This window comes from Loxodonta africana, chromosome 17 (assembly GCF_030014295.1).
Source record: "Loxodonta africana isolate mLoxAfr1 chromosome 17, mLoxAfr1.hap2, whole genome shotgun sequence".
Taxonomy (NCBI): Eukaryota; Metazoa; Chordata; class Mammalia; order Proboscidea; family Elephantidae; genus Loxodonta; species Loxodonta africana.
Genome location: NC_087358.1, coordinates 66,385,301 through 66,411,352, shown reverse-complemented (window position 1 = coordinate 66,411,352; position 26,052 = coordinate 66,385,301). Strand labels below are relative to the sequence as shown.

The 26,052-nt window shown below is 41.8% G+C and overlaps 1 protein-coding gene across 18 annotated transcripts in view; it reads left to right on the top strand.

Annotated features, from left to right (window-relative positions):
* Positions 1-26,052, top strand: part of RUBCNL (rubicon like autophagy enhancer) — a 163,188-nt gene that overhangs the window by 42,111 nt on the left and 95,025 nt on the right. For 13 of the 18 annotated variants that reach the window (XR_010318202.1, XR_010318201.1, XM_064270119.1 and 10 more), the window contains exons 3-11: positions 288-388; positions 1,048-1,258; positions 5,941-6,042; positions 6,535-6,595; positions 7,194-7,326; positions 9,858-10,003; positions 12,147-12,211; positions 23,371-23,609; positions 24,433-24,494. Coding sequence is in view for 16 of the 18 variants with exons in the window: in XM_064270119.1 (XP_064126189.1) it covers positions 288-388; positions 1,048-1,258; positions 5,941-6,042; positions 6,535-6,595; positions 7,194-7,326; positions 9,858-10,003; positions 12,147-12,211; positions 23,371-23,609; positions 24,433-24,494 (1,120 nt within the window). In the remaining 2 variants the exon portion in view is untranslated. The remainder of the gene's footprint in view (positions 1-287; positions 389-1,047; positions 1,259-5,940; positions 6,043-6,534; positions 6,596-7,193; positions 7,327-9,857; positions 10,004-12,146; positions 12,212-23,370; positions 23,610-24,432; positions 24,495-26,052) is intronic. The other 5 variants (XM_064270116.1, XM_064270120.1, XM_064270117.1 and 2 more) reach the window with 2 other exon arrangements.

The following is a 26,052-nucleotide window of genomic DNA, read 5'->3' as shown; positions in this document are numbered from 1 at the left end:
TTAGTTTCCTTCACTCCAATTGTTCTCCATCCCTTCTCTGATGATACCTCACAAATTGCTCCAGTAGCCTTTTTAGAAATGATCATCACTGAGGCAATATCTGCGTGGGGTAGTTGTCTGAACACCTATCGCCAGAGTGGTCTTTCTTCTGTTACCTTGCATTGTTCTACAACTGTGATAAGTTTTTCCTTCTTTTTTTTTTCCTTTTGGTATTTAGATGCTGTTCTTTAGAATTTTTTTTTTCTCCTCCTCGATAACCTTTGAACTTTCTTTTCTCCATTTTTAAGAACTTGCTGTATTGGCAGGTGCTGATCAAGTCAACAGAAGAGCCATTTCTTTGAATTCCTTCTTACCAGAGGCATTTGTGTTCCCTGTGGATGTAGAAAAGGTGAACGTTATCTTCATATTTTGTTTAACCAAAGAGATTCTTAATCCTTTAGATAGTATTGTTCTGATTTAAATCTAGAAAGTTCCCCTTAAGGAGGCATGCAACCAGGTTTCACTTCATTTCAGGATTTGATTGGTAGTGGCCGCAGGAATACTGGCTGGAAAGGGTTCTAAGGTGGGGTTTCTGTTCAGCTGGAAAGTCTTCCATGCAAGAAGGGTGATGTAAGAAGCAATACCACCTGTTCCTTTTGTTTGTTTAGGATCTACACATTTACATAGCACTCCCAAGTTCCTCATCACCTTCAGAATGCTAATAGCTCTGTGAGGTAATTACCCCAATTTAAGGGATGAGAAAATTTTAATGTACACAAACAGCAAGGGAATGTGTCCCTTGTGATACAAAACCCTAGACTGGGCTACTGCCTGTCTAGGGTTTTATATCACAAGAAATTAACGTGGGTTGTTTGCTGGTTCCATTGAACTAAATCTTAAGTTTCTAGGAGATGTGGACCAAAAGACATATAATAACCTATTTTCGAATAGTTAAATGAAAAAAACAAAAATTATATGTATATATTTATTTATTCTTGATTTTTCAAGCTTATCAATGTAAAAAAGTTAATTATAATTGTATTTTTATTTATCTTTTTTTTCCTGCAGGAAAATGCCCACTTTTATGTTGCAGATATGATTATATCAGTAATGGAGAAAATAAAGTATAATATCCTGAGCCAACAGCAGACAGAGAACTGGAGTGTAGACAAAGCCAACGAGTCACTTGGAAATGATCAGGTTGACCCGGAAGTGACCTTTAATGCCAAAATGAAGCAAGAATCTGTATCTTCCACTTCTCCAGACAGTGGCTATGAAGGTAAGTTGGGCAGATGTGGGAGGGTTTTACGTGTTGTTCCCTACACACATCCCCTTCCCCCGTCAAACCCTGAAATGCGTCTTTAAATCCTTTGTCTAAAACTTTTTGAGTCGTCTGGAATCCTCACCATTTCTGCCACTTTGAATTGGGATTGGTGTTCAAGTTCTATTCGCTTCCCACAGCCCGTGGGTATTATTTTTTTTAATCTTAAACTTTATCCTTTTTTGCAGTGACTCTTCTCGCTTCATGTTTTATGGCATAGCATCTCCTAGTTTTTCTTAAATAGTGTCTGTTTTTTTTTTCCCCCCAAGTATTCCTCTTTCATTCATTCAAACAATGAGCATGTGAAATGCTAGGTGATTTGAGAGCACAGCATTAAGCCTGAGGTGCCCCTTCCCTTAACGGGTTTACAAGCTGGAACAGGTGGCCAAGTAAGCCATGTGGGACAACTCAGATAACAGAGGTGGTACCCAGAGCAGTGGGGTCCCTGGGTGGTGGAAACACTTAACACACTCGGCTGTTAACTGAAAGGTTGGAGGTTCAAGTCCACCCAGTGGTGCCTCAGAAGAAAGGCCTGGCAATCTACATCTGAAAAATCAGCCATTGAAAACCTTACGGAGTACAGTTCTGTTCTGACACACACAGGGTCGCTGTGGGCTGGATTCAACTCAATGGTAACTGGTACTGGTACCCAGAGCAGCAGATCATAGAATAAGAAGCTTGTCTCATTTGGAGATTCAGAAAGTTCTTCCTGGAGGAACGGATGCCTGAGCTGAGAATCGCCCTTAGGGTTTGTCATCTCCTTGTCTTTTAGCTGTGGGTCTTCCCTTCAGTCCTATTTTCTTCTTTTTCTGTATTCACTTCCTGGGAGGCTTTATCCACTACAACACCTTCAATGATTCCCCCTTAGTTGGTATCTCCCAAACCTCTGTTTTCTGTCATACCCGTGTCTTGTAAGCACTTGCTCCATGTGGCTGGGACCTGTTAAACATCTCCACCTGGTTGAACCCCAGAACCTTTTTTTTTTTTTTTTAAACCAAAGTTATCTCTGTCCTTCCTTCACAATCCCCTCCCCCCAAAATGATTAAAAACTAAAACTTGCTTTTCCTCTTGACTTCCTTTACTTTGCATCTTATTCGGGAGTCTGATTAGTAGCAAGGGAGGAACTCACTCCACGCGGTGCCTAGCACAATGCCTGGCACAAAATAGGTGCACAATAAGTACTAGTTAAATGTGTTAACTGGCTCACATTAAAAGGGATGTTTTTGAAGGAGACAGAGAATTCTCATTGAACCTGGTGGAGGGTAGTGCAGCTGGACCCCATAAGAGCTGACTAGTATACAGACAACTCCTGTATCTGTCTTTCCTGGGACTTGTGGCCTCTCATCCTTTCCTTTCTTCATACAATTGCTCCATTCTCCTCTTTCTGCAGGCTGCCTTCCTCTGCCTGTCCCGAGCCTCTGCCTTCAGTTCTGGTGGCCCTGACCCCTCGGCCAGGTCCTCCCTGCTTAGCTCAGCCTTGCGGAACTCCAAATCCAGTTTCCAGAGGAGAGCACCTGGGGAGCCCTGACTTGGTTGGGTGTCCACAGCTGGTCGGTTCACTGTGACCAGGGTATCTAAGGCCTGTGATGTGGAGGGTCGCCCCTCTGAGGCTGTAGGTTGGGGGAAGGAGCAATTTGTATTTTAGTACACCAGGTTTTCTCTTTGAGTCTTCTTCCTTGTGCTGCAGCCCCATCTCCTGTGTTTCCAATTAGTGGACAAATGAGTCCTGACTCTCAGTGCCGGCCTTTTACCTGGACCACTGTATTAGCCTTCTGGCCAGTCATTGTATAAAAACTGCATGTAAATTTCATATGTATATTTTTTCATTTTTAAAAACCGTGGTTAAAAAAAATTATAGAACAAAACATTTGCCATTTCAACATCTTTTATGTGTGCAGTTCAGTGACATTAATTATGCTCATCGTGTTGGGCAGCCATTACCACTATCTGTTTCTAAGTTTTTTCATCAGCTGTAACAGGAACTCAGCGCCCCTTAAAACAGTACTCCCCATTTCTCCCTCCCGCCCTCTCCTGGTAACCACTAATAAACTTTGGTTTCTATGCATTTGCCTATTGTAAGTATTTCATGTAAGTGGGATCATACAGTATTTGTCCTTTTATGTTTTCTTCACTCAACATAATGTTCTCAGTGTTCGTCCATGTCGTGGCACATTCTCAGGACTTCATTTTTGTTTATGGCTGAGTAATATTCCATTGTATGTATAGGCCATGTTTTGTTTATCTATTTATCTGTTGATGGAAACTTGGGTTGTTTCCACCTTTTGGTTATTTGAATAATGCCGCAGTGAACACTGATGTACAAGTGTCTGTTTGAGTCCCTACTTTTAAGTCTTTTCGGTACATGCCTAGGAGTAAAATTGGTGGGTTCAATACATATTTGTTGCCTTTAATTTTTCTCTCTTTAATTCACCTTCTTTCGTCTAGTTGATCCTACACACATCTGTCTTCTTAGAGCACAACTTCTAGTCCTCTCAAATGACCTCCTGAGTTCGTTCCACATTTTATCCTGGAAATTTTAGCCTGTGTGATCCAGCTTCTCCCTGCCTTTCCTACAGGCATCTCCCACCATCTCCAGTGCTGTACTGTGGGTGTCTGTTAAACTCCTGTGTTTACACTTGCTGGTAAACATTTCTCATAAGCTCCTGCCTCCGTTGTCCCATTGCTTGTTCTAGCCTCCCCTAGAATGCAGGTTTCCCACAGTAACTGCACATCTGATCCTTCTCATCCTTTAACAGGCATCTCCTACCACCGGCACTGTGACTGCACCCTGGTTTGTATCACGGGGCAGGGGTGCCATTCATGTGGAATGAAACATAAGCTGTGCCCCAGAATGGTCCATTGTCTTCTCTGCAGATGCTTCCCCTGCAGTTTTGTAACATGGAGCCCTGTCTCTGAACCCTTAGTTCATGGCATGCAACTGGGTTTTCTTGTGGTTAAATGTGTGGGTGCCTCCCTCTTGAGATTTTAAACTCTTTGATGAGTGAGAAACTGTCTTATTCTTATTTACACTTAGCATAGCCCCTTGCCTGAAACAAGTCTTTTACAAATATTTATTGAGTAATTGAGTGGAAACTGATGTTTAGCTGAAACTTTTAAGAACAGATATGTTAATATATTAAACGAAATTTAAAAATATTTCTGCCACCTAAATAAAAATATTTGTCTTTTGTTAAGTGACATTTGTGGTGATAGATCCTACCCCATGGGATAGGTCAGGGTTTTCCAAGCTGCAGGATGGTACTGAGAGTTTTTTTTTTTTTTAATGAAATAAAATAGCGAGTGTCAGAGTGCACAGGCTTAGAGTGAGCGTTGTTTCCTGAAACCTCTGCATCAGTTAAATATATTTTTGTGTTTGTACTGAGTCACAGCGTAAATTGTATGTTACTGTGGATTATGTTCAAAAGAGTATGTGAGAAAAACAGAAGTGGGTGCTGTTACCCCCATTTTACCCATGAGGACACTGAGGTTTGGAGGGTGTGACCCTCTGTAGGCACCCAGCTAAGGTGAGGCAGAATGTTTTTTTAAATCTAGGGAACCCATTTACATAGCCTCTGTAGAACCTATGTTATTGTTGTTATTAGTTGTTAGTTGATAGCAACCTTAAGTATAAAAGAGCAAAACGTTGTCCCATCCAAGTAACCTATGGGCTGCAATATTTCTTAAACAACTGTGTACATTTCTTTCTGTCTTTCCTGTGCTTATTCAAGTGGATGCATGTTACACAAGATTATATCGATCACAGTTATGTAATTGTATTAGTTAATTGCATTAATAGTACAGTTATATATGTGATTATGTTATTTTTTCATGTTGCTGCAGTTTTTCTGAATTATTATTTTTATCTGAAAAAAAAATTTTTTTAATGACATCCTTAGGTGAACTTGCCAGACTTGTATGAGAATCAAAAAACGTGAATATATTTATGGCCCCTATACAATTTGTCCCACGGTGAAGCTAAGGTGTTTTTTTTTTTCCCCTCCCCTTTCATGTCTTAAACTTTGTACCCTGTATCTGTCAGTCTGTTTCACTTCATTTATAGGCAATCTAAGAATACAAAAAGAGCTCCCTGCATTTTTTAATAATTTTTTTTAGTTTTATTAATTTTGTTGTTAAGAATATACACAGCAAAACACACCAATTCAAGTTTTTACATGTACAATTCAGTGACATTGATTACATCCTTCAACTTGTGTAACTATTCTCATCTTTCTTTTCTGAGTTGTTTCTTCCCCATTAGCATAAACTCCCTGCTCCCTAAGGTTCATATCTAATCTTTGGAGTTGCTGTTGTCAGTTTGGTCCCATATAGATAGACCTTGAGAGAGCGTAATGACTACTTTTCAGAAGTAAATTACCAGGCCTTTCTTCCTAGTCTGTCTCAGTCTGGAAGCTCTGCTGAAACTGTCCACCACGGGTGACCCTGCTGGTACTTGAAATACTGATGACGTAGCTTCCAGCATCACAGCAACACACAAGCCACACAGTACGCAAACTAACAGACGGGTGGTGGAAGTAAACTGTTAGCTGTCTTCGTTTTCTGATTTCTATTTAGTTGGGTGTTGCAGGCTATACAATATTTTTTTTCTTCTTGTCAGCCAACCCTCTCTGCTCTTTTTCTAGGTTGTGGTGAGTTAAAGGTCAGCCCAGTGCTTGAAACACCTCCTGACTGTGATGTGGTGAAGGAGGCCTGCAAATGTGACTTTGATGAATTTGCCATTTTAGGTAAGATTTAGGAGCTCGCCTGATGTAACTGGTTACATCTCACCCCGTAACCCACACACACCCAGACATGCATCACACCAATACTTCCTCATAGTGGCCTTGAAAGAAACTCCTCCCGAGATCAGATATGTCTCTGCTATAAAAAAAATAGGATGTTCTAGTTGTTTCACATGTCTTGCTAGCTAATCTTCTCTCACCCGTGTGAAGTGAGTGAGAAAGCAGATATTCACTACGGTCTGGTGTCTGTTTGGCCTCTCAGTTAGACTTTGGTGAAATTTCACAAGAGTGTGTTTTTAAAGGTCATCTTTGGGCATTATCTGTTATCTCCTAGTGGATACCCAGAAGGAGCCGAAGCATGGAGACAGTGAATAATTGGTTCTTTTGGGGGTACCTTGGTGTGTGATGCAGGGAGCTCTTTTTGTGTTCTTATGGTGACTATAATTAAATGGAACAGGCTGAAAAGACCTCTCACTATTCTTTCTTTTCCTCAAGAACTTGGAGAACTTAAGGATACCACAGAAACCTGTGGATGTTCCTACAGCTCCTCCAAGAGGTAACTTACCCTTACACGTAGTCTCCCTGGGATGTCCTCTCCAAGCCCATGTGAACACTAATCCTCTAACGTTGTGCCCAAGTTCAGCCAGTTCCAACAACAGGGATTCTCACCTAGGAATGAAATATTCCCTATCTAAGTTTTTATAGGAAACCCTGGTGGCATTTTTATAAGATTTTAAACCGTATAAAAGACTTCTGTGTTTATTCTCATTTAATATCCGCATGGATAGGCTGGCAGGTTTTATTGTCCCATTTTATAGATGTAGAAATTGAGGCTCAGAAGGATTATGTGATGAGCCTCAGGGCACAATGCTGTTGAATAGCAGAGCTAGGACTTGAACTCAAGTCTTCTGACACTAAGTCCAGTGCTCTTTTCACCACACCTCCAAGTCTTGGTATGCTCAATAAATAAAAGATGTTCTGTTGAGTATAGAGGCATCGTGTTGAGTAAGATGCCTGGTGGTCTTTAATATGGCGGCCTCCTCTGAGTTACTGGGGGTGGGAAGAAGAGTCAAGAACCTGAGGCAGACCCTGAATGTGTTCCTACTTGTGAATATTATTTTCCAATTTTTTTTTTTTTACATTTTACATTTCAGTGGCATTTATGAGCCAGACTTTAATTCTGCTGAACGAATAGCCAGAGAGTTGTACCGAGTTTTCCGGAAGTGCTGGTTATTGTCAGAAGTTAATTATCAGCCGGCAAGTTCCTTGAATGCAGCTGGCTCCATAGTAAGTATCAAAATAAATTGACCTTGGAAAACAGTTTGGCGGTTCCTGAAGAAGTTAAATACAGAATTACCACATGATCCAGTAATTCTGCCCCCAGAAGAATTCAAAGCAGGGACTCATACAGATGTGTGTATACAAATGTCATTGCATCTTTAGTCATAACAGCCAAAAGGTGGAAACAACCAAGTGCCCATCAACAGATGAATGGATAAACAGAATGTGGTATATCCATACAATGAAATATTATTCAGCCATAAAGAGAGATGATATATGCCATGATATGGATGAACCTTAAAAACATTAGGCTGAGTAAAATAAGCCATGTACAAAAGGACGAATATTGTGCAATCCCACAAATATCTAGAACAGATAAAAGCACACAGACAAAAGAAGATTTGTGGTCACCATGAGCTGGGGGAGTTATGGCTTAATAGGTACAGAATTTCAGTTTAAGTGATAAAAACATTTTGGAGACAAATAGTGGTAATGGTTACGCAACTTTGTATGATTAATGTCATTGGATAGTACATTTGAAAATGGTTAAAATCACAAATTTTATGTTGTGCGTATTTTACTACAATTAAAAAAATATAATTGAAAGTTCCAAAATTTTCGGAACTGCTCACTTCAGACATTTGTATGGTCCCTGGTACAGTTGCTGAGTGTTGGAGAGACCCAGAATGAATGAGGATACTGACACTTACTGAGTGGTTATGATGCAGCAGGGAGTATGCTCAGCACTCACGCTTTAATCTAAATTCCCTATTGTGCTGGTTGTTGAATGGATTCCAACTCCTGGCAATCCCACATGTGTCAGAGTAAAACTCTGCTCCCCATGGAACATATTCAGTGGCTGTCATCTATTGGAAGTAGATTGCCAGGCCTCTCTTCTGAAGTACCTTTGAATAGACTAGAACCACCAATCCTGCATCACACAGGGACTAAATACTGTTAGGTAGGTACTGGAGCCCTGGTGGCGCAGCGGTTAAATGCTCAGGCTGCTAACCAAAAGGTTGGCAGTTTGAATTCACCAGGCGCTCCTTGAAAACCCTGTGGGGCAGTTCCATTCTGTCCTATAGGGTCGCTATGAGTCAGAATTGACTCAATGGCAGTGGGTTTGGCTTTGGTTATTGTTATTTCTACTTTAAAGTGACAGGCTCAGGCTCCCTGATGACAGAGCAAGAACCAGGCCGCAGCCTGGGTCCCCTGTAGGACACAGTGTCCTCGGAGAGCGTGCAGTCCACCAGGGGCAGAGAATGTTGTGACAAAGGCTAAAATGAGGGCCTCTGGAAGTACAGGGCAGGAGTGTTAACTTCTGGTAGAGGACTTGGAAGGCTGATTGGAGATCACACAACTTGAGCTAAATGTCAGGGCGATGGGCAGAACGGAGGCAGGTGGAGATGTGAGGGAGGGCGTTCCTGGCAGAGGGAACAGCTGGGGCGAAGGTCCAGACATGCAGGTGCGTGGTGTGCTTAAAATTTGTTGTGGTTGGATAACACATTTGTGTGTATCTGTAGGGGGGCAGGGGGTGTTGATCTTCACAGGAAACGAGGCATGAAGGGCCGCAGCCAAATTGTGGCGGACGGATGTAGAATGCTAACTTGAGAAGTTCATATTTTAAATGCCAAAGGGAAAGTGTAGCAGTTCAGTGGGGAGCCAGTGAATGTTTAGGAGGTTGTTGTTAGTTGTTGTCAAGTCGACTCCAACTCATGGCGGCCTTGTGTATAACAGAACGAAACTTTTTCCAATCCTGTGTCATCTCCATGGTCACGGTAATGTTTAAGTCTATTGTTTTAGCTACACTTTAGTACCTTCCACTCGAGGGGGCTCATCTTCCAGTACTATATCGGACAATATTCTGTTGTGATCCATAGAGTTTTTATTGGCTGATTTTCAGAAGTAGATCTCCAGGCCTTTCTTCCTAGTCTGGCTTAGTCTGGAAGCTGAAAACCTGTCCACCATGGCTGGCCCTGCTGGTATTTGAAATACCAGCAACATAGCTTCCAACATCATAGCAACATGCAGACGACAACTGTACAACAAACTGACAGATGAGTGGTGGTTATGAGCAGAAGAGTGGTCTTAACAGCTGTTTCTTGAGAAGACTGGCAACACCAGGGAATTCTGGTGGAAGGCTGGGAGACCAATTAGGAGCAAAGGCATGGCTGCAACTGTGGAGAAAGTAGGATTGGCAGGACCTGCCCGCCTATTGAATAAGAGAAATAAGGCTTTTGCTGTTTATTGAAGTATTTCCATTCAAAATGACCTTCTTAAAGTAAGTTTGAAGTCTGGAAACAAATGAGCTAACTAAAATACTAATGAAAGGCATCTTAGCTGAGTAGTTTTTGAAGCAATTCTGCAGATGGCCTTCAACACATGGAGGGTTCTTGCCATATCCTTCAGTAAAATGAAAAGGACTTTTAAGTTTTCATGGTAAATTTCTCTCTTGCAAACACATTAGCATGTTCTTTTTTATTTAAATTCCTGAAATATGCTTAAGTCATTCCTAAATTCTTTGCTGTATTTCACAGGTCGTAAACGAAGATCGTGTCCGAAAAGAGTTTGAGTCTAGTGTGGAAGTAGTACAGGAAATTAAAGTTAAATCTCGGATCAGAGGGACTGACGACTGGGCCCCGCCTCGATTTCAGATCATATTTAATATCCATCCACCACTCAAGTAAGTCTGGGTAGCTGCTTGGGCCTCCAGACCTTCTAAAGCAAGTTGTGACTGGTCCCACTGGGCTCTCTGTGGAGTAAGTAAAGGAAAAAAATAACATATGAAGGGACACAGGATGATTTATTTTAGGAAAAGGAAGTTGGGTATATTTTTCTGAGTTAGCTTTCGTACCACCTGTTTATCATGGGCTGGGGGCTCTGTAAGTTTGGACAAGTTAGGAGAATTTAATTATGCATCTCTCACTGTGAGCATTCAGAGCAACTGAAAATTAAATAGGCTTAAAAAGGAATTTTTTAAGTGGCTAATACTGAACCTTTGAAATCACACACAATAGTTTCCAAAGACTGGACCACTATGATCCAGTGCAGGGTAAACTAAAAATGAATGAACAAATAAGAAAAGGAAATTTTGATTTGGAGGTGAGCTCCTGTAGTTAAGAACTGTAACAGAAGGTAAATAAAAATATTTGTTCTCCAAGAAATAACAAAGGTCTTGAAAGACAAAACAACTATGATGATGTAAAAAAAGGAAAAGAAATAAAACCATACATACGTGTGTGTGTGTGTGTGTGTGTAATAGACTTTATTTTTTAGAGCAGTATTAGGTTTATTAGGTTTACAGAAAAATTATGCAGGAAGTACATAGTTCCCCTATGCTCCCCACATATACACAGTTTCTCCTGTTAACACCTTGCATTCATATGGTACGTTATTACCACTGATGAACCGATACTGAAACTGATGAACCGATACTGATATATTAAGTAAAATCCATAGTTCACGTTAGGGTTCACTCTGTGTTACACAGCCCTGTGGTTCTGACAGATGCACACTGCCCTGTGTCCAGTCTCACGCAGAATAGGTTCACTGCCCTTAAAATGCCTTCCCTCTGCTCCACCTATTCCTCCCTCTTACCTCCACCCGAATCTCTGGCAACCATTGATCTGTTTACTGTCTCTAAAGAGCCCTGGTGTCAAATGGTTAAGTGCTCAGCTGCTAACAGAAAGGTTGGTGGTTCGAACCCACCCCGCAGCTCTGCAGGAGAAAAGACCTGGCCATCTGTTCCGGTAAAGATTACAGCCTAGAAAACCTTAGGGGGCAGTTCTGCCCTGTCCCATGGGGCTGCTGTGAGTGGGAGTCAACTCAGTGGCCCCTAACAACAACATCATTTTGCCTTTTCCAGAATGTTATATAGTTGGAATCATCTAGTATGTGTATATATTTTAAAGCAGTACTGTAAATGTAATTTGTTCTGAGAGTACATTATAGATGATAGACAAAGGAACATTTTGTCCAACTACAAGTTTTCCATGCCTCTTGGTTTTGCCTAATCCAGCACACAGACTGCAGAGAGTAAGGAAGAGACATGGGCCTGCTGGCTCTGCTCCGTGACGGTGCCCTGTAAGACTATGTTATTGCCTTTTTCTTCTGAGAGAATGGCAGGAAGGTCTCTGGGTCTGCTTGAGAGGAGTCACAGTTGCTTTCCTTAGCGTGGCTAGCCTTTCTCTAGGGGTTCCCTGGGCCTTCGCCAAGGTACATGAATTCACCGTATGTTTACCTTGGCTTTTTTTTTTGCTGACTCTGAACTGTAATGAAATTTTACAAGTTGTTTATATTTCTTAATCACGTGGCTTGAAATCATGGCACCAACAATTCAGTAGAAAATGCTTCAATATAAAATCTTTCGCTAGAAATGTTTGGAATCTTTGTCTTACAAATTACTTCTTTTCTGTCTAAATTTCTTTGGATCCATTTGTGAATTTCCCAAGTACATTGTCTTTTGGTGTCTTGCCCCCCTGCACTGCCTTCCACACATAATGTGCCTCTGGTTCTCTCTGGAGGTGGGATCCTTGGCTTGTACAGGGAGAAGTTCCTTAATGACTCTGGGGCAGAATCATTATTTATGACAATGTATTCTGCTTTGGTGATAAAATGGGCTTTTAAAGAGTCCTACCTTTAAAAAGACCTGAGATTTCAACTAGAAAACTCTGTGGGATGAATCTCCATTTTCCTAAATGAAAAAAAAAAAAAAAAAAAGGCCCCAAATCAAGAGAAATAGCATGATGTCAGTTTCTTTTTCCATCTGTGAAAAATGTTCCATTGCCCTTCTCTGAAATATAACCATTATCCTTCTCTGCACACAGGAGGGACCTGGTGGTAGCAGCGCAGAATTTTTTCTGTGCTGGCTGTGGAACTCCAGTACAGCCTAGTAAGTACGGACCCCGGGTGGCCTGTCACTGTGTGATGACAGAGCAAAGAATAACAAAACGGGGCAGTGAGTGGTTTTGGTGAGAGACTTTGATGAGAGGTTTTCATAAGAGCTCCGTGTGCGTTTCCCTCTCATGAACAGACCGTCTGCTCTAACAGACCAGTAGCCCACAAGGCTCTGTGACAGGCCTGCTGCCTCTGTGACTCTGCTTCTGTCCTCGTTGTACGCTCAGCTAAGGCCACAAAGGTGCCAGGCTCACTCCTGCCTCAGGGATTTGCACGTGCAGTTCTCTCTCCTTGGAATGCTCTCCCCACAGACACTCCCATGGCAGGTTCCCTTTCTTCACATCTTCACTCAGAAGTCATGAAGTCCTGCCTGGCTACCCTATCGAAAATGTCCACTCCATGTGCTTGGCCACACATGTACTCACACACACACACTTGTACACACTCACATACTCACACATACACACATACTTACACACATACACACACACACACACACATCCCTACACTCACATACACACTCATACACATACACTCAAACAACATTAACTCATACACACATGGTCAAACACACCCTTCTTATTACCCTTATTTTTCTTCTTAGCATTTGTCTTTCTAAAATACTGTCTGTATTTATCATCTTATCTGTCTCCCTCATAGATTATAAAATTTTACAAGGGCAGATATTTTGTCTGTTTTGTTCACTACTTTATCCCTGGCTCCTAGAACAGTGCCTGGTCCTTAAAAAATATTTGTGGAATGAACGAATGGTTTACCAAGGAGCTGGCAGAACAGCTCTGAGAGGGTCTGAGGAAGTGGCCTGAGGAGATCATTCCTGGACCTGCTGAGGCTTTACTCCATCAAGAAACCCACTTGAGATGGGAAGCTCTTGTTCTGTTATGAGGGATGTCTATAGGTCTCACCTGAGGAAGGCTCAGAAGAGGAGGAGTTTCAGTAGAAAGGGCTCTCTTGACATTTGGTAGACAGCCTCTGAAGGAAAAGGACTTTGAGGAGCTCAACCTCAAGAAATAAAAATAAGAGGCAGAAATCTACCTTCCACCATGTTGGAAGATAATTCCTGACATGCATCACAGTTGCCAACTTATCCTTTCTTGTAAATAAATCATCTTCCCTAGCTAGTCTAGCAGGGACCCTATCTATTTGTTTCATCACTGTCTCTTGGTGCCTCAGTAAAAATACCGAATGCTTGAATCAGAAACTACGGACACGTGACTACGATTCCACAACTCTAACTTCCCCAAGTCGTTTCACGTGTTTGTGGGGATGTGTGCCTGTGGTGTCGATATAGTGGTGAATCTCCCTGTCCCCATGGAGCCTACCTGCAGTCCTGTAGGGAAGATAGTCAACCAAGTCAATAACAAGGGTGATACGTATAATGAAAGTTGAGGGTACTATGAAACTTCTAGCGAGGGAATTTAATCTGGGCTTGGGAGCTGGGAGTGAGGCAGTTTCTAAGGAAGTGATTGTGCCCAGAAGAGTGGGGAAGGCTCACCATGTGCAAAGGGCCAGAGGCAACTGGAAAGAAATCCCATGTGACTGAAGGGTGCGAGGAAGAGATAGGTGAGCATAGATTTTATGAACCATGTAAATACTTGTGGGCTTTTGTTATAAACTTCCTAGGCTCTTAGAATAATTTTTTTTTAACTTTTTATTCTGAGATAATTTAAGATTTATAGAAGAGTTACAAAAATAGTACAGAGACTTCTCATATCACCTTCACCCAGCTTCCCCTGATGTTGACATCTTATGTAGTCATAATATGTTATCATCATTGCAACTAAACAATGACTGTTGGTACAATACTAATTAGTAAACCACAGACTTTATTCAGATCTCATCAGGTTTTTTTTACTAATTTCCTTTATCTGTTTCAGGAATCCAGAATTCCACACTGAATTTACTTGTCCTGTTTCCTTAGTCTCTTCCAGTCTGTGACAGCTCCTATCTTTGCTTTCATGACCTTGGCACTTTTGAAGAATGTTGGTCAGGTATTTTCTAGAATGTTCCCCAGTTTGGATTATCTGATGTTTTCACATGATTAGATTCAGTTTATATATTTCTGACATAACAAAGTACCACGAATTTGGTGGACTATAAGAACAGCAATTTATTGTCTCACAGTTAAGAAGGCTAGGAGTCTGAAATCAGGGTGTCAGCCAAGTTGATCCCTTCTGAGGACTCTGAGGGAGAATCTGTTCCATGCCTCATTTCTGGCTCCTGGTTGTTCCTTGGTTTGTAGATGCATCACTCCAAATCTCTGCCTCTGTTGTTACACGATCATCTTCCATCTTTCTCTTCTCCTTTTATAAGGACACCACTGATACAGGATTAGGACCACCCTACTCCAGTAGGATTTCATGTTAACTGATAACTTCTTCAAAGACCCTGTTTCCAAACAAGGTCACATTCACAGGTCCCCAGGATGAGGGTTTCAACATATCTTTCTGGGGCATGCATTCAGTCCATAACACGTGGTATCCCCTTTTGAGTGTATCATGTCAGGTAACATGATGATGTTAACTGTGATGACTTGGTCAAGGTGATATCTGCCAAAATTCTGCACTGTAAACTTACTATTTTCCTGCTTTATACTTAATAAATATTTGAGGAGGACAATATTTTGAGGCTACAAAAATATCCTGTTTCTCCCAGGGCTTCAAACTGGTTCATTCTGGACCCCTGCTGAGAATTTGCATTTCTAACAAGTTCCCAGGAAGTTATACCTAAGAGTCATCTGGGAATCTTGTTAAAATGTAGGCTCTGATTCAGTATATCTGGGGGTGGAAATGCAAATTCTTAGGGGTTCAAACCAGAACAAGAACCAGCTTGAAGCTCTGGTTTGTCCTTCAATCTATCATTCATCAAGGGCCCCTGACTGCAGCAATGATTACTGTGATGTTCAGATGGTACCTTTCTGTTTCTCTCATTCCTTCTACATTTATTAATTGAAATTCTTCTGTTAAGGAAGTTATCCCTTTTCTTATATTTATTTATTTGTCTGGTTATTTATTTATACCACTATGGACTTACGAATGTTTATTTTATTCTTTGGGTTATAATCCATAAATTTTAAGTCAGGGGTTTTAGAAGATTGGCTCTGGCTGCTGGGTAGAAATGATTAGAGTGGGGCAAAATGGATTTGGAGTGACCAGCTGGTGGTCCAGGCTAGAGAGCATTATGGTATGGGGTAGCTAATGGTCCAGGCCAGAGAAGATGATGGCCTGGAGCAGCTAATGGTCCAGTCCAGAGAAGGTGATATTCCGGGGCAGCTGGTGGTCCAGGCCAGAGAAGGTGATGTTCTGGAGCAGCTGGTGGTCCAGGCCAGAGAAGGTGATGTTCCGGGGCAGCTGGTGGTCCAGGCCAGAGAAGGTGATGTTCTGGAGCAGCTAATGGTCCAGGCCAGAGAAGGTGATGTTCTGGAGCAGCTGGTGGTCCGGGCCAGAGAAGGTGATGTTCCGGGGCAGCTGGTGGTCCAGGCTGGAAATGGTTTGGAGCAGAAAAGACAGCAATGCGGCAGCGAGGGGGCAGCAGACAGATGGGTGAATGTTTTAGGAAGTAGGGATTTGGATTTATTGGTGGCAGGGAGGAGGGATGAGAGAAGGAAGAGTTAAGATGACCCTCTGATTTCTTTCATGTAATTAGGCCTTGAAATGGGGGCAGCTAGCAAGTGGAGAACTTAGGAGATCACCTGGACTGGAAGTTGCCCCACCTGGGAAGAAAAGAAGGGGAGTTTTCAGGGCTGAGGCAAAGGAAGAAAGAGAGCCCAGGGAAAAAGGGGGGAGCTGAGCACCAGAACAGCCTCAGACCGAGTCTCTTATACAGAGACACTTGGGAAATAGTGGTGTACCTGGTGGGAAATTCTGGGCCAGGAAGTTGGCTTAGTACCTGGGGTCGGTATTGGAGGCTTTGTTTCCCCTCGGATTAACTATGACCTAAACCAGCTGTCGTTCTTATTTTCAACTTTTGATTTAAAAAAAATGTTCAAATATATACAGAAAAATTGAAAGAATAATAAAATGAATGGCATACTCATCATCTAAATTTGATGAAACAGTTGTTCCTATACCCTGGCTTTTTAGTCTCCTAATGCTGCCATAACACAAATACCACAAGTAGATAGCTTTAAAGAACATAAATTTATTTTCTCACAGTTCTGGTATCTGAAAGTCCAAATCTGGACTGATTGCTTCCTCTGTAGCCACAGGCGTTCCTTGGCTCCTTGGCTTGTAGACATCCTCTCACAGCATCTGTCTTCCTCCGTGTGTGTGCGTGTCTGTGTGTGTGTCTGTGTGTGTGTGTCTGTCTGTCTGTGTCTGTGTGTGTGTCTGTGTCTATGTCGCTTCTTGTATCTCAGAATTGATTAGGCTTAGGATACAACCTTACACTATAGGGCTTCATCAATATAACAAAACCTTGTTTCCCAATGGGATTACATCCTCAGGTACAGGGGCTAGGAGTCCAGCACGTACTTTTTGGGGCCACAATCCAGTACATAACATGACATTTGCTTTATCTCCTTCTGCATACGTGCATCTATACGTGTATTATTACTTTTTTTAAATTTTAAATTAAAAAAAAATTTTACTGTGGAACAATTTTTGACTTTCAGAGAAGTTGCAAAAATAGTATACAGAGTTTGTGCATACAGCTTCCCTTATGTTAGCATCTTGCATAACCACAATATAATCATCAAAACTAAGAAATGCACATTGGTACAATACTATTAATTATACTACAGACTGTATTTGGATTCTCCCAGTTTTCTACTCATGTCCTGTTCCATTCCAGATCCGAGATTCCACATTGCATTTAGTTGCCATGTCTCCTAAGTCTCCCACACACACGCTGATCTGAAAAATAAGCAACAGTGTGGCCTTATACCCTTTAGTGCTTTAGCATGTGTCCCCTAAAAATAAGGACAGTAAGCAATTACCCCACCTAACTCAATTAACAATAATTCCCTCTTCTTATCTGATTCTAGTCAATTTTCATCTGAGCTGTCCTCAAAACATCGTTTATAGCTAATTTTTCCATCCTGGTTCTAATTAAGGGTCATAGATTGCATTTAGTTGTTATGTTCCTTTAGTTACCTTTATTCTAGAACTATGCTTTCCAATATGGTAGCCATGTGGCTATTTAAAATTGTTTTCAATTGATTAAAGAATTCAGTTCCTAAGACCTAGATGGTGCCTGGCTCTCCCCACTGACCGCCCTGACGGGGATCACAATAGAGGGTCCCGGACAGAGCGAGAGAAAAATGTAGGACAAAATTCAAATTCACCAAAAAAAGACCAGACATACTAGCCTGGCAGAGACTGGAAGAACCCTCAGGCTATGGCCCCTGGGAACCCTGCTAGCTCAGAACTGAAGCCACTCCCAAAGTCTACCTTTTAGCCAAAGATTAGACAGGACTGTAAAATAAACAATAACACACATAAGGAATGTGCTTCTTAGTTCAGTCAAGTATATGAGACCAAATGGGCAACACCTGCCGAAAAGCAAAGCTGAGAAGGCAGGGACAGGAAAACTGGATGAATGGACACCAAGAACCCAGGGTGGAAAGGGAAAGGGGGAGAGTGCTGACACATTGTGGGAATGCAACCAATGTCACAAAACAATTTGCACATAAATTTTTGAATGAGAAACTAATTTGCACTGTAAACTTTCACCTAAAACACAATTAAAAAAAAAAAATCAGTTCCTCAGTCATACTAGCTACATTCCAAGTGCCCAGTAGGCACATGTGGCTAGTGGCTTCTGTACTGGAAAGCACAGACACTGAACATTTACATCATCACAGAAAGTTCTACTGAACAGTGCTTCTCTGGACTATTCCTCTACCCCGCCTGTTTTGTCCCATGACATTGATTTTTTTTTCTTTTTTTTAATAATACTTTATTGTGTTCCATTTTAACAATTTCTACACAAGTTGTTCAGCGTTGTTGGTTACATTCTTCACAATGTGTAAGCATTCTCATTATTACTGTTCTGGTTGCTCCAATTTCATTAATCTAGTTTCCCTCCCCCTTTATATTCTCGTCTTTGTTTTAAAGGGATTGTTGAATGTTCTATCTAATACGTGTATGTTTGTTTGCTTTTAAGGGAGCACAGCACTTACAGGTAATATTCATTAGTTTTTGAGCCAATTTATTATTTAGCTACAAAGTGACTTCAGGGGTTAGGTTCAGTTCAAGGTTTGAAGAGTATCTCACGGCAATAGTCTTGGGAAGTCCTCCAGTTTCAACTAGTCCAGTAGATCTGGGGTTTTTTTAGGAATTTGAGGTGTTGGTCCACATTTTTCTCCCATTCTATCATGGCCCATCTATTATGGCCCTGGTTAGAATGATTGGTAGTGGTAGTTGGGCACCATCTAGTTCTTCTGATCTCAGGGTAGATGAGGCCATGGTTCATGTAGGTTCTTAGTCCTGTAGACTAGTTTCTTATTTGAGTCTTTAGTTTCCTTTTTTCTCTCTTCCTCTGGATGAGTAGAGACCAACAGTTGTATCTTAGATAAAAACTCCAAAGCTTTTAAGACCCCGAACACTACTCACCAAACTAGGATGTAGAACATAACTTTATGAACTATGTTATGCCAACTGACTGAGATGTTCCACAAGACTGTGGTCCTAACCTACTTAACCCAGAAAACCAATCCCATGAGGTTTTTGGTTATGTCTAAGAAGAGTCGGCAACTGTGTCCCCAGGTGCTTTATTTTATATATATACAGTCACATAGATACATATACATATGCATGGACCTATATATACACTCATATATACGTACCTATATACACATGTGCCTACATACATACATATGTACACATACATATTTTTTGGTTGTTCCATGACATTGACTTTTGATGAGGTACATTGTCTTATAGAATGTCCCACATTCTGGGTTTGTTGTATTGTTTCCTCTTCTCCCAGATTTTATTGATATGCTTGCTTATATTGCTCCAGGGTGGGCAGAAATAAAGTATAAGGTCATAAAGAAAATCACAACTGGTAGTGTGGAAGGTTATCCTAAGAGGATACAGCTATGAGTCTTGAAGCTCACCATGCTCTATCAAATAAACTCTTCAAGATGGCTCTTGTGTGTTGGTATAGGGCAGGGTTTCTGTAAAAACAGCTTGGGGGCAATGTCTGACCTCCTCCAACCCCACAAGGTGGAAGGAGAACCAAGATCAACAGCACAAGGCTGACTCCCATGAGGTAGAGGCCAGACAAACCTCTCTCCGCCATCTCTGTCAGTTCTGACACTCTGTCAGTTCTGTCCCTCTGTCAGTTCTGTCCCTCCCACAGCATTCTCTACTGGGTTCGATAATTTATTGCAATGGCCACACAACTCACAGACCATACTCACAATTATGGGGTTTATTAGGGAAGTAACAGTTACAATTCAGGCTCAGGAATACTCAGGATACAGTTCTTCCATTAGGATGGCCTCTCTCCAGCCATGCTCGTAGGCACACCTCTCCCTGGCCCTAGGCCTCTGCCCAAAGACACTCAGCTTTCTCCATGGGTTGGGAAGCCTACCTGCCATCTCCCGTGCTGAGTCTCTCCTTCCTTGGTGGTCGTGGGCTCCTCCCCCTGCTCTGGAATTGGCTCTCTTTTAAGGCAAAACTGACCAATCCCCTTGGTAGGACACAATTACCCTATCATACAGCCAGCAGGGTGGTAGTTACACGACCATGGATAGAAAGGCTACACACAAAAGTAATTAATCACAGCACAGTTTCCCAACCTCGGTACTCTGTTGTGAGAGGCTGTCCTGTGCATTGCAGGATGTTTAGCAGGATTCCTGGCCTCAACCTATATTAGAAGCAGTTCTTATTATGACAAGCAAAGATGTCTCCAGATTTTGCCAGATCTCCCCTGGGGGCAAAGTTGCCCCTGGTTGAGAACCACTGCTTTAGGATACTTTGTTTTGTTTTAATTGAGGACTGAGAAAATCAAAAGAGATGGAAGAGATTTATTCTGTATCAAGAGTAAAATGCCTGGCACTTAGTATTCGTTCATAACGCTTAATACATGGAGACATGAGTGGATGAATATTGAAATATTAGGGTTTTAAAGTCACTCCTGAAGTTCGCCCTTCAGCCAAAGATTAGACAGGCCCATGAAACAAAACAAGACTAAATGGGCACACCAGCCCAGGGGCAAGGATAAGAAGGCAGGAAAGGACAGGAAAGCTGGTAATGGGGAACCCAAAGCGGAGAAGGAGAGCGTGTTGACATGTCATGGGGAAGGTAACCAATGTCACAAAACAATATATTATTTGTTTAATGAGAAACTAATTTGCTCTGTAAACCTTCATCTAAATTACAATAAAAAAGATTAGGGTTTTGGATGTTAGGGAAAGACAAATTATATCAGGAACACTTATTGGCCTGTTCTGTCCTCCTTTCTCCTCCTATTTTGTGAAGTTTCATCAGAAATCTAGAAAGCAGGGGCCAGGAGATACCTGCCTTTTGGCTTATTTAAAGTAAAATATATTGAGACCCTATCATAAGCAAAGTAATACTCAGTAGGTGCCACGTCAGAGACCTTAATCCAAGGTAGGAAATAGCTACAACAGACTTACCAGAATTTCAAATCTGAGGACTCAGACATAACCATTAGGCATTTAATAAAATTTTCACAAATAATTTACCAACTCTGGAGGGACATCATAATTAATTCAGGGTTTGGTAATGCAGGTACATACATACTTACTCCTGTGTTTTTACACATCAACTCTTTAAGTATGACCGAGGAATAATTTGGGCAAGTGCAAAGCCTTCAGCTCTTCTCGCTTTTCCTCCCAGCTCGCTGCTCCCGCCCCGCACCGGCCTTCCAAATGCAGCAGAGGAAGAGTTGGGTACAATGACTAAAAGCTAGAGCTTTAGCAGCCTAGGCTTGGCTTGGCATCCTACTGCTTTCGTGTCCCTGGGCCTGTTGCTTAGCCTCGCTCTCTTAGTGTTTTCCTCAGTAAAACAGTAAATAATAGTCCTACCTCTGTCTTGTATGTTTGCTATGAGTCAGAATCACTGGACAGCATCGGGTCTCATAGAGTTGCAAGCACAGAGCAAGATACAGTGTATGTAACATTTCACCAGAGCCAGCACAGAGTAATGATCCATGAAGTTTTGCTCCTGCAGCCATTCAACTTGTTTATTTTTAAAGCCATCATAAGCAAACTATGTCTAGAATCAGAGTTCCCCAGTGGTGCAAACAGTTGATGTGCTTGGCTGCTAACTGAAAGGCTCAAGGTTCCTGTTCACCCAGAGGTGCCTTAGAAGAAAGGCCTGGCAAGCAATCTACTAATGAAAAATCAGCTATTGAAAATCCTCTGGAGCACAGTTCTACTCTGATATGCATGGCGTCACTATGAGTCAGAGTTGACTTGATGGCAACTGTTTTTTGTTGTTGTTGTTTAGAATCTATAGTGTGCTAGGTACTGTGGTAGCTGCTTTCCCATCCATTTTTTCATTTAATTCTCACAATATATGTTAATATTTGTACCGTGCCTTATGACACTTTAATTGCAAGGAACATATAAGTCCAGTCCTGGATGATAAATATCAAAGTCGCTCCAGTTAGCCCTAGTGTGATGGGCAGTATGTGGGAGCCTTTAACTGAATTGCTACATTGTCTTTCTTAAACCAGTGGTAGGTACACAGGTATTTGTCACATTATTCTTTTTTGTTAGTCAAAACATTTTATTAGAGATATTTCCAAAAAATCAATTCATGTTCATTTAGCAAATAAAAAAGTGCCCCCACTCTTCATAAGTATCCATTGTTTGCTTTTTGGTGGGGATTCTTCTAGACTTTGTATGTATATGTATAGTTTTAAAACAGAGATAGTATAGTATCTGTACCTGAATGTCCATTTTCGATGCTCTTCCGTATACTGTATAGCCTGTATGGCATTACTTATGTAACCAGTTAACCATTGCCTCTTTATGGACATTTAGGTTGCCCACCCCACCCCCATTACAAACAGGCTGTAATAAACATCTTTCTGTTCTCTATGTGTGTGTATTAGCATTTCTGTCTGATAGAGTCACTGTTGAACATTTGATACTTCAAGTATATCATCAAAATGCCCTCCTACCAGGTGGTTCAGAAAGTTCTCCTATTGGAATATGAGTGACTGGCTACTTTTTTAGCCTGCATCAGCTCTGGGTCTTCTAAATTTCTGACAGAGGCAAAGCATAGTATCTGACTGTTTTAATGTGCATGTTTTTTTTGACTGTTACTGAGATTGGACATTTTTCATATCTTTAGTGGTTGTCTGTATTTCTTCTTTCACATACAGCCTACTCCCATGCTTTGTACATTTTTGTATTTTTTTTCCTCACTGACAAAATACCCAGGAAGTCTTTTGGATGATAATTCCTAACGTTATGTGCATAGTGCTTTCATTTATAATTTACAAGTTGCTTTTCATATTATAATATCATTTAATCCAACTCCTAGTTTTTTTTTAGTGTTCATTTTCATTTTCATCACTTTTTATGGTCCTGGGAAAGTTAGGTTTGAAGACATTCTGACCTGCCCTCAGTCTTCCAGCCAAGGAGAGGTGGAGGTGGGGCCCCCACCCAGGTTTTCAGACCTTAAATCTCACCTTCTTTTTTTGACCCAACTTCTAATGTGCACTTACTAATGAAGATCAAAGACCACAGCCTTCCAAATCCAGTATATTTTGAGAAGGTTCTACTTATCAGCAAGTCCTTGGGTGGCAAATGGTTTACATAGTTGGCTGCTAACCAAGAGGTTGGTGGTTCAAGTCTACTCAGAGGTACCTTGGAAGAAAGGCCTGGTAATCTGTTCCTGAAATTAAATCAGCCATTGAAAACCTTAAGGAGCACAGTTGTACTTGGACAGAACACATGGGGTCTCCATGATGGCAGCTAGTTTCTGTTTATCAGCATCTGTAAAGCTCAGGATCCCCCACAGACTAAGGCCACGTTCAACCAAGCTTCTTCCAGAGTTCTCCCAGCCACCATAAGGCCACATACCGGCTTTAGCAGCATGAAAACCATCATCTGAGTCTTCACACCTTGTGTATGAATTGGGGTGGGACGGGCTCCGGGCAAGGGTGGTTTTCGGGGTCCGGCTGGTGCTCACCCTCCCGTGTGCCCCGCAGAGTTTGTGAAGCGGCTCCGCTACTGCGAGTACCTGGGGAAGTACTTCTGCGACTGTTGCCACACGTATGCAGAGTCCTGCATCCCGGCGCGCATCCTGATGACGTGGGACTTCCGGAAGTACTACGTCAGCAATTTCGCCAAAAGGGTGCTGGACAGCATATGGTACCAGCCCATTTTCAATTTGCAGGCTATCAGCCAGAGCCTCTATTCAAAAGCCAAGGAACTGGACAGAGTGAGGGTGAGTGTCTGTCTCCCCTGAGGAAGCGCCTTCCGCCTGCAGGAAGGGTCCTGCCGCGGGAAACCCAGTACATTAGTGCGGTGGGTGGTGGTGGGAGGGGTCGCAGGTCCCCCCGAGGGGCAGATTTACCGGGAATCAAATGAATTTTAAGCTTCACAGGCTCTTTCCAAGGCCCAATATGGAATTTTATATTGATACATAGTTTTGCATTTATATATTGTTGTCAGTTGCCCTCCACTCCACTGGGACTCATGGCAACCCCATGTGTGCAGAGTAGAACTGCTTCATAGGGTCTTCAAGGCTGCAACCTTACGGAAGCAAGGCCTGTCTTTTGAAATGCCTCTTGGGTGGGTTTAAACTGCTAACGTTTTGACTAGTCATCAAGCGTTTAACCGTATGTGCCACTTAGGGACTCCACATTTACACCTAGTTTGGTTGGCTACTAACCAAAAGGTCGGGAGTTCAAATCCACCAGCCGCTCCTTGGAAACCCTATGGGACGGTTCTACTCTGTTCTATAGGGTCTCTGTGAGTTGGAATCAACTCATGGGCAGTGGGTTTTTATGTTTTTCGTAAAGAAGGCCTCTACAGTTGTCAGCTTCAGATTCAACAAAACCTGAATCTGTCCAGGGCCCCCTCTTGATCTGTGGACCCAGTTATGAATGAATGCCTTCTGTTTCCTTCAAAGGCTTGCTTTATAGAATCGTAGCATTTCAAGGTTAGAAATAACATTGACATTTGGAAGGAGTTTAAATTCGACATATACATTTCCAGTGTTGTTTATAGCATTTAACTCTTTCCCTTTGTTTGGTTTCTCACATTAGGAAATGCAGGAGCAGCTTTTTCATATCAAGAAGTTGTTGTGCACCTGCAGGTTTGCCAGAAGGTACTGTTCTTGGCTGGGATAGTCCCAGGTCTCTGAGCTGGGGGGATTGATGGCTTGAGCCTGCCTTCCCTCCACACTTCTGCTAATCCTCTGAGTGGCTGGTCCGGGATCCCCCATTACACAGGCCTCTTAGCAGAGTAATTTCATCATGCCATCTTCGGGAACACAGACCATCTCTTTAAACTTACCAAGCCTTCTAACTAACTTGTTAAGAAGAATGAACCTCACAAAAGGATGCAGATTGTATGATTCCACTTGTATAAGGTACCTACCAGGAACTAGTTGCTACTGAGTCAACTCCAACTCATAGTGGCTACCCCGTGTGTGTCAGAGTAGAACTGTGCTCCATAGGGTTTTCAATGGCTGATTTTTCAGAAGCAGATTGCCAGGCCTCTGGCGGACTCAACCCGCTAACCTTTGGGTTGGCAGCCAAGTGCGTTAACTGCACCACCCAAGGACTCCATGAAATACCTTAGACTAGGCAAATTCATAGAGGTAGAAAGTAGGTTAGAGGTTGCCAGGGCCTAGGGGAGCTAAGGGGAGTTATGCTTAATGGGTACAGAGTTTCTTTTTGGGGTGATGAAAATTTTTGGAAATCGATAATGGTGATGGTTATACAGCATTGTGAATGTACTTAGTCCCCCTAAATTGTACACTTAAAAATGGTTAAAATAGCAAATTTCGTGTTATATGTATTTTACAAAATTAAAAATTAACAAACAATGTAAGTAGAATGGGGCAGTATAAGATGAAACAACTCTAGTTAGTGGCCTTTTCTTACACCCCTTGTGGAACCATGATGAGATCATGGCCTTCAGAAATTCCACTTCTAGAAGTTTATCCTAAAGAGATAACTAAGAATGTGTGCAGAGATTTAGCTAAAGAGTAGTTTTATGATAAGAATGGTATTGAAGATCTAGGTGTTCAGTAATAGGACAATACCTAATAACCGTATCTATAGTATTTTTTTTTTTTTATAGTATAGACACTATACAGCCAATATGTGGGCCTGAATTTATTGGCATAGAAGGGATTTCACAGTATATTACATGGAAAAAGAGTAGCTTGCCCAAGGGGGTAAGATTACCTGTTATGGACAGTGAGATCATAGGGTTTTATTTTTGTTTAGTTTTAGTTTTTTTTTTTTTTAAGCTTTTTCTAGTTTCTTATTTTTATGTGATGATGATGATGTATTGCTTTTATAATAATGCACTTTGGGGGAAAGAGCAAGGATTTTGTTGTCATTTGGCCTTGGGCTCACAGCATTTGTGTGACAAATTAATTTCTTCTCAGAGCGTCCGTTTTCTCATCCATAACATAACCGTGCCCACAATTCCTGCCTTCTACAAAAATTTATCAAACACACACTCTGTACATCAGATAAAATCAGTAAGACTCATCTTAGAGTCTAGCAGGACCCTGTGAAGGACACGTGTCCAGGGCGCTGTCAGGGTACAGAAGAGGCAGCAGTTAGTTCATTGAGGGGGTGGGTGGGGAGGAGAGTGGGCAAAGCTTCCTGGAGAAAAAGCCTGAGCTTGAAGTGTAGGTGGAGTGAAGA